Consider the following 9,025-nt stretch of genomic DNA (forward strand, 5'->3'; position numbering starts at 1 on the left):
GTTTGTTGTCTGTAGCTTATGCCTGCCCATAACATAATCCACCTCCACCATAGAGCACTCTGTTCACAATTTTGACATTCGCAAACCGCTCGCCCACACGTCGCCATACACGTGGTCTGCTGTTGTGAGACTGGTTGGGCATACTGACAAATTCTCTAAAGCAACGTTGGATGTGGTTTATGGTAAATAAATGTACATTAAATTATCTGGCAACAGCTCTGGTGGACAATCCTACAGTCAGCGTGCCAATTGCACGCTCCCTCAAAACTTGAGACATCTGTGGAATTATGTTGTGTGACAAAACAGCACATTTTAGTGTGGCCTTTTATTGTCCCCAGCACAAGTTGCACCTGTGTAATGATCGTGCCGTTTAATTAGCTTCTTGATTTGCCACACTTGTCAAGTGTATTTGTGTACATCATGTTAGAGAAATAAGCTTTCTGTGTGTCTGGAACATTTCTGGGGTCTTTTATTTCAGCTCATTAAACATGGGATAAACACTTTTTATTTGTTGCGTTTTAAATGTTTGTTCAGTGTATGTTTGGCCCATGCTGATGTGTTTTCAGACTGTTGATGGTGTATCATGTGTTGCTCTTACTGGAATGTGTCTCAGTTCACTGTAAAGGTACATGTATTATGCTCAGTATGTTGTGAAGGTAAGGCACAGATGAAGTCGGAAGTTTACATATACTTAGGTTGGAGTCATTAAAACTCGTTTTTCAACCACTCCACAAATTTCTTGTTAATAACAAACTATAGTTTTGGCAAGTCAGTTAGGACATCTACTTTGTAAATGACACAAGTAATTTTTCCAACAATTGTTTGCAGACAGATTATTTCACTTATAACGAACGCACTGTATCACAATACCAGTGGGTAAGAAGTTTACATACACTAAGTTGACTGCCTTTAAGCAGCTTGGAAAATTCCAGAAAATGATGTCATGGCTTTAGAAACCTCTGATGGGCTAATTGAAATCATTTGAGTCAATTGGAGGTGTACCTATGAATGTATTTCAAGGCCTACCTGCAAACTTCGTGCCTCTTTGCTTGAGATCTTGGGAAAATCAAAAGAATTGTAGACCTCCACAAGTCTGGTTCATCCTTGGGAGCAATTTCCAAACGCCTGAAGGCAACACATTCATCTGTACAAACAATAGTACGCAAATATAATCACCATGGGACCACGCAGCCGTCATACCGCTCAGGAAGGAGACACGTTCTGTCTCCTAGAGATGAACGTACTTTTGTGTGAAAAGTGCAAATCAATACCAGAACAACAGCAAAGGACCTTGTGAAGATGCTGGAGGAAACAGGTACAAAGTATCTATATCCACAGTAAAACAAGGCCTATATTGACATAACCTGAAAGGCCGCTCAGCAAGGATGAAGCCACTGCTCAAAAACCGCCATAAAAAAAGCCAGACTACGGTTTGCTACTGCACATGGGGACAAAGATTGTACTTTTTGGAGAAATGTCCTCTGGTCTGATGAAACAAAAATTTAACTGTTTGCCCATCATGACCATTGTTATGTTTGGAGGACAAAGGGGGAGGCTTGCAAGCTGAAGAACACCATCCCAACCGTGAAGCACGGGTGTTGAAGCATCATGTTGTGGGGGTGCTTTGCTACAGGAGGGACTTGTGAACTTCACAAAATAGATGGCATCACGAGGAAGGAAAATGATGTGGATATATTGAAACAACATCTCAAGACATCAGTCAGGAAGTTAAAGCTTGATCGCAAATGGGTCTTCCAAATGGACAATGGCCCCAAGCATACTTCCAAAGTTGTGGCAAAATGGCTTAAGGACATCAAAGTCAAGGTATTGGAGTGGCCATCACAAAGCCCTGACCTCAATCCCATTGAACATTGGGGGTAAAAACTGAAAAAATGTGTGCAAGCAAGGAGGCCTACAAACCTGACTCAGTTACACCAGCTCTGTCAGGAGGAATGGGCCAAAATTCACCCAACTTATTATGGGAAGCTTGTGGAAGGCTACCCAAAACGTTTGACCCAAGTTAAACAATTTACAAGCAATGCTACCAAATACTAATTGAGTGTATGTAACCTTCTGACCCACTGGGAATGTATGTAAACTTCTGTGATGAATGTGATGAAAGAAACAAAAGCTGAAATAAATAATTCTCTCTACTATTATTCTGACATATCACATTCTTAAAATAAAGTGGTGATCCTAACTAACCTAAGACAGGGAATTTTTCCTCTGATAAAATGTCAGGAATTGTAAAAAACTGAGTTTAAATGTATTTGGCTAAGGTGTATGTAAACTTCCGACTTCAAATGTATGTCATATGTTTTGCCTGGGGATATGTTTATTGTGAGTGTTGCCTATATCATGTGTTGTGCTGGGGGGTATACACTGAGTATACAAAACATTATGAACACCTGCTCCTTCCATGACAGACTGACCAGGTGAATCCAGGTGAAAGCTATGATCCCTTATTGATGTGACTTGTTAAATCCACTTAGATCTGTGTAGATGAAGGGGAGGGGACAGGTTAAAGAAGGATGCTTAAGCCTTGAGACAATTGAGACATGGATTGTGTATGTGTGCCATTCGGAGCGTGAATGGGCAATATTAAATATTTAAGTGCCTTTGAACGGGGTATAGTAGTAGGTGCCAGGCTCACTGGTTTGTGTCAACAACTGCAACGGTGCTGGGTTTTTCACCCTCAACTTTTTCCCCTTTGTGTCAAGGATGGTCCACCACCCAAAGGACAACCAACCAACTTGACACAACTGTGGGAGGCATTGGAGTCAGCGTGGGCCAGCATCCCTGTGGAACGCTTTCGACACCTTGTCGAGTCCATGCCACAATGAATTGAGGCTGTTCTGATGGCAAAAGCGGGGTGAAACTCATTATTAGGGAGGTGTTCCTAATGTTTTTATGCTCACTGTATTTCTCACTGTGTTGTGCAGTAGTGGAAAAAGTATCCAATTGTCATACTTGAGTAAAAGTAAAGATACCTCAATAGAAAATGACTCAAGTAAAAGTGAAAGTCACCCAGTAAAATACTACTTGAGGAAAAGTTTTAAAGATACTTTAAATATAGTTAAGTATCAAAAGTAAATGTAATTGCTAAAATGTATCATAAGTTATGATACAGTGTAAATAATTTAAAATTCCTTGTATTAAGCAAGCCAGATGGCACCATCTTGTTGATTTAATTTACTGAGAGCTGGGGCACGCTCCAACACTAAGACATAGTTTACAAACAAAGCATTTGTGTTTAGGGAATCCGCCAGATCAGGTAGTAGGGATGACCAGGGATGTTCTCTAGATAAGTGTGTGAACTTGACCATGTTCCTGTCCTGCTAAGCATTTAAAATGTAACGAGTACTTTTGGGTGTCAGGAAAACTGTCTGGAGCAAAAAGTTTATTTTGGAATGCAGTGAAGTAAAAGTTGTCAAAAATATAAACGGTAAAGTAAAGTACAGATACCAAAAAAAATACTTAAGTACTTGAAAGTATTTTTACTGAAGTATTTTACACCACTGGTGTTGTGTAAGGTTAGATATCAGACTGGGGCACACAGGCTCCAGGGGTTTATAACTGCACGAAGGAAACATCTGCAGCCCACCTTTAAAAGATCCCTCGTATATCGCAGACCATGCGGTTTACAGAGTGAACAGATGTCACAAACACTTTCATGTACACACACATTTTCATTCCAGAAGCACCAATGATGCTCAGGGTTGGGAAATGGGAGGTATTACTGCCATCTTGTGGTAATTGTACAGTGTTCCAGTGCATTTTATGAAAACGAACCATGGGTTCAACCTTGGTGTGAATACTGAATGGAACAATTTACTATAGGAACATTGATACATTTTTCATGTTTTACTTGTTACATTTGACATCCATTTACAAAGACAAAGATGCTGATATTATCTGCGCTGAAAGTGTGAGTAATGACTGATCTCCCATGACGGGATTGGTAAAAGCTATGTGATGGAACCCTTGTTTTCAACCATCTTAGATTGTGTTAAATCAGTGATAACTTCAAGGAATGGAAAAAAGGCTTTTTCAAAGTGTAAGAACAGAGCCAATCAGTGTGTTTAAACAATTCTGACAGGTGTGCGTAATAATCTTAGCTGGTAGGCAATTCACTAAACGAGAAACAGGGAGGAGCCATGTAACTATAAAAGATGTTCTTAGTACAGAGAGGTCTTTATTGTGGTTGCTGTAAAGCAGACCATAGTCATAATAATAATCATCATCATCAACATCATGGGGCAACTGAAGCGAGGATCTCTATATTTATTTGTGCTTCTCTGTTTGGGCTGGGTTTGTGAAGCACATTGGAACTCACAGAGAGGGCCTGCTAGACAACCGGTATCATTGAACTATGATGATGTGTCACCAACTAAACCTGAGCTTAGGGAGCAAGTCCCGGCCCAAACTAGGCCCCAGGTCACAGCCCGGCCTCCTGATCCCCAGTCTGTTGTGAAGGTGTTGTTGACCCCTCCAGAGCTTGTCAGGAGTGTGGGGGCCCGCTGTGGGGAGAGCAGGGTGCGGGTAGAGGCCAAACTGGACCTGTTTGGGACGGGCCAGCTAGTGAAGGCGGAGGATGTCTCCCTGGGAGGTTGCGTCTCCACGGAGTTGGACCTCTCAGCCCAGGTCCTGCTGTTTGAGTCGGAGCTGCACACCTGTGGAAGTGTGCTGAAGGTAAGGGCTTCGGTGTTTGGATTAGCTTACTAGTCATTTCATACGGTTCTACATGTACTGTGATTTCTTCCACTGCATAAAGGTTACTTAAATATGGTGACTGTTTTTTGGGGTGTAAGATGACAGAGGACTACCTTGTCTATGCCTTCACCCTGATCTACACCCCAACACCGGAAGGTGTCAATTCCATTGTCAGAACCAATGATGCCACAGTCTGCATTGAGTGCCACTATCTGAGGTGTGTGGCGTACTATAGTTCCATAATCAATGTACCATTATACTATGATCTCAATGGAAACATGATACCTTACCCTCTGCCTACCCCAGGAGACTCAATGTGAGCAGCAATGCCCTGAGGCCCACCTGGCTTCCCTATAGTGCTACCAAAGTAGCTGAGGACTCCCTGACCTTTACCCTCGCACTCATGAATGGTGGGTAATCATCTGGGCTCAATAGAGCACACCTACTGTTAATCCATCTATGCACATCTGCTCTGTTTACTGTACAGTCAGTGCATCTGTTTAAAATGTTTCATAGACGACTGGAAGTATGAGCGGTCATCTAATGTCTACTTCCTGGGAGACATTATTCATCTGGTGGCGTCTGTGCAGCAGTATCACCATGTGCCCATGCGTGTGTTTGTGGACAGCTGTGTGGCCACCCTGGTCCCTGACACCAACTCTGCTCCCAAATATGACTTTATCCAGAACCATGGGTAAGGGCCAATATGGAGGTATATTTTATTGTATTTATTATATATTTGCATTAACCCCCCCCCCCCCCTCCTGCAATAGTCTTGAATTTAGACTTCCCTCAATGAGTGCTTTCCACACCTCACTCTTGTACTAAGGAAATGACTGTGAACCCTTATCCCTATATAGCTATGGTAGCACACAAGTAGCTACCAACAGAGGGACCAGGATGTCCCACTACCCTCCTAACCTACCTTTGTCCCTCCAGGTGTGTAACTGATGCCCTGCAGACAGGCTCTGTCTCCCAGTTCCTGGTCCGCTCTCAGCTAGACAGACTCCACCTCCAGCTAGAGGCCTTCCGCTTCCAGCAGCAGACCAGCCCCAATGTGAGTCACTTTGTCTGGGCTCCGGACAGGCCTTTCATGGGGTTATACCATTATGGTGTTTACTTAAAACATGCCAAATCTGGGCCTGTATTCAGTGTCTCAAAGTAATTCTAATCTAGAATTAGGTTCTCTCAAATGTGGTGGTTCTAAGGTCAAACTGATCCTAGTTCAGCACTTCTGAGACACATTGAATGTGGGCCCATATGTATGCACGGCTTAGGACTGTTAATGTAAATATCAGAAACAAAGGTAATGTATCTGACTTGGGATGTATGCACTGCATATGGTGTGTGGAGTCCACATTACATTTCCAGCAGTTAATAGCAATCTCTCATAGATCTACATCACCTGTAGCCTGAAGGCCTCTGTAGCAACTGCTCCCCTAGACATGGAGCACAAGGCCTGCTCCTTCTCTTCAGGATCCAACCGGTATGCATGGGCTTCTCTTTGGCATTGGTATTGTTAGAGGCCTATCAATGGTATAGCGTCATAATCCCCTCCACTCATCTCCAGCTGGGTAGGAGCTGACGGGGATGATGCGGTGTGTGGCTGCTGTCAGACTTCCTGTGGCAAGAGGAAGGGGAGGAGTCTGCCCTCTGATACAGGTATGGTTGTGTTCTCCCTCAGATTCTGCTGATGCATGCCAGATCTTACAATGCCTGGATAGGTATTTTGCATGTCAACTAACATGTTATAGCAATCTGGTGACCAACGACATGGTATGCGACCATTGGTTAATGCATGCAACATCTGAGCAGGGGAATGCTTGAAGATGTAGAAAAGCATAATTGTGCTAGAATGAATCTGACCTATATGGTGAAAGGTTGGTTAAGTGATTTCAATGGCTAAATTAGCCTTATACAAGAGCTGTGTGACTGGTGTTCTCTCTCCAGATGTAGTGTGGGAAGAGGATGCTATGCTGGGGCCAATCCTTATCCAAGACACCTACGTGAAATGGGACCAGGAAGTACATGCTGGAGAGCAGCAAGTGCAGGCTGAAGCACAGCACTCTCATATGTTGGCTGAGGATCCATCTGAAGCGGGTAACTATGCTACAACACAAACTTTACCTTAATTGAGTTGTGTTAATCTTAACATGAACTGTTCCATGTAGCCTGAGCATTGTTAGATCATGTTAAATCAAGTCCTTTTGTATCCTAGGTGTCTCTGCAGAGGCAGTTGTGGTGGGATTGGTGATGGTGTTGGTCCTTCTCTGTGTGGGCATTCTGGTAACTGTCCTGTACATGAGGAACAAGTCCAATACCTACTCCAGTGATTTACCCACAACCTTTAACTGAAATTAATAATAAACATGGCAGCAATGCATTTTATCTACCTACCTGGGTGCTGGGTTTTATTATTTTGTCTTTGCTTGGAGGTGGTTCACTGACTTGATGTTGATGGCCAGCAGAATGCATGATGGGCTTCTTGCTGCCACTCCTCCACTAGATGGAGGCAGATGTTAGCCTGCTGTGCCAGTTGATTTGTTTGTAATTATCTTAGACTTCATGGTTGACTCATTTGGTTTCCCATTGTCTGACATGTTTCATTGAATGTGAATGATGAGCATCCCAGATGGCGGTCCATGAGTTGTGGCTGTATTTTGGAAGGACTCAGTGCCTCAAAGGCACACAAACACTAAAAGTAAACCAAATTAATGTCACTGGTCTAATCACAGTAACAAACACAATTTACTGTTAATCCTTTAGCACTGGCACAACATTGCTCATTTGGGTAGCAAACCAATTAAACTGACCAGCCAATGCTGACTGGTTAAGGTGTGGTGATGGGTGCGTTCACTTAATTGACTCATAAGTGACCAAAGATTGTACCTTCAGAGTACATTGCTTAAGAGTCCACAATCTTGTCATTACGGTCAACCAGGTCAGTCTTACACCTGTTGGCCTGACTACTGTGCTGCAAGTATCAGTCATGCTGACATCATGGTGTCATGACACAATTTATCCACCAAGGAGCAGAATTCTGTACTCAGGTCCCATGTGTAGTTCATAAGAGGTGCATCTGGGAACCCGCATATACCATCTAAGGTTCAATGAAGCTAATTGAATAATTTCTGGGTGACTAAGTACCTTACTGTGATTTGAGTTCCATTTTAAATTTGCCTAAAATGGCTCTTCAGCATAACTACATGTCCAAAAGTTGCTCATCAAGCATCCAATTGCAAAATCATGATTTAATATGGTTGGGCAATTAGGCCTGGCTTGCATTCCATATTCATCCCAAAGGTGTTCGATGGGTTTGAGGTCAGTTCTCTGTGCAGGCCAGTTTTTCCACACCCATCTCAAGCTATTTCTGTATGGACCTCGCTTTGTGCATGGGGGTATTGTCATGCTGTAATGGGAAAGGGCCTTCCCCCAAACTGTTGTGACAAGTTGGCAGCACAAAATCGTCTGTCATATACTGTAGCGTTAACATTTCCCTTCACTGGAACTAAGGGGCCTACCCCGACCCATTATTCCTCCAGTTGGAACTATTCAGTGGGGCAGGTAGTTGTCTTGGCAGCCGCCAAACCTAGATTTGTCCATCGGACTGCCAGATGGTGAAGTGTGATTCATCACTCCAGAGAACGAGTTTCCACTTCTCCAGAGTCCAATGGCGGCAAGCTTTACACCACTCCAGCCAATGCTTGGCATGGAAACCCATTTAATAAACAGAGGACAGAATATTTTTACGCACTTCAGGACTCGTGGTCCTGTTCTGTGAGCTTGTGTGGCCAATCCACTTTGCTGTCGAGCCGTTGCTGCTTGCGTTTCCATTTCACAATAACAGTACTTAGACTGGGGCAGCTCTAGCAGGGCAGAAATCTGACTGCAAAGGTCAAAGCAGTAGGACGTGTTGTCGTGTTCCTTGTATATATCGTTTGTTTTCGTTTCGTTTTCGTTTTTTTCTTCACATATCTTTAAAACTTTTTGCTGAACCTCAACTTCTTCTAAATACTCTCCTGCAACCCGCCTCACCCAACGTAGCTTTTTTCCTAAAGTATTTATATTTACTTCGGATCTGGAACCCCTCAACTGAAGCTAGCCAACTAGCCAACTAACTACCAGCTTCAGCAAAACATTGCTAGCGGTCTTCAGCTAACCGGTCAGCTAACCGGTCATCAGCTAACCTTTAGCTCGGAAAGCTCTCGCCAGTTCGAACAACGCGACTCTAACCAGAGCATAACGGACCTATCTTTTATTTTATTTTTCACCTCCGGATTCCCATCGCAAACGGAACATTTTGAGCTCCTGG

At 43.3% G+C, this 9,025-nt stretch overlaps 1 protein-coding gene across 1 annotated transcript; it reads left to right on the forward strand.

Annotated features, from left to right (window-relative positions):
* Positions 1 to 4,191: 4,191 nt before the first annotated feature.
* On the forward strand, positions 4,192 to 7,109 carry LOC110520438 (zona pellucida sperm-binding protein 3). The gene is made up of 9 exons (XM_021597759.2): positions 4,192 to 4,692; positions 4,812 to 4,930; positions 5,020 to 5,123; positions 5,230 to 5,407; positions 5,653 to 5,770; positions 6,108 to 6,199; positions 6,284 to 6,375; positions 6,664 to 6,813; positions 6,932 to 7,109. Exons 1-9 carry the CDS (start codon positions 4,255 to 4,257, stop codon positions 7,066 to 7,068), a joined length of 1,428 nt encoding a protein of 475 aa, XP_021453434.1. The 5' UTR covers positions 4,192 to 4,254; the 3' UTR covers positions 7,069 to 7,109.
* The last annotated feature ends 1,916 nt before the right edge of the window (positions 7,110 to 9,025 follow it).

This window comes from Oncorhynchus mykiss, chromosome 3 (assembly GCF_013265735.2).
Source record: "Oncorhynchus mykiss isolate Arlee chromosome 3, USDA_OmykA_1.1, whole genome shotgun sequence".
Lineage (NCBI taxonomy): Eukaryota > Metazoa > Chordata > Actinopteri > Salmoniformes > Salmonidae > Oncorhynchus > Oncorhynchus mykiss.

Coding starts and splice junctions, on each gene's coding strand:
- LOC110520438 (XM_021597759.2), top strand. CDS start 4,255: ATGGGGCAACTGAAGCGAGGATCTCTATATTTATTTGTGCTTCTCTGT. Junction 4,693..4,811: donor CCTGTGGAAGTGTGCTGAAG/GTAAGGGCTTCG, acceptor TTGGGGTGTAAG/ATGACAGAGGACTACCTTGT. Junction 6,814..6,931: donor TGAGGATCCATCTGAAGCGG/GTAACTATGCTA, acceptor TTTGTATCCTAG/GTGTCTCTGCAGAGGCAGTT.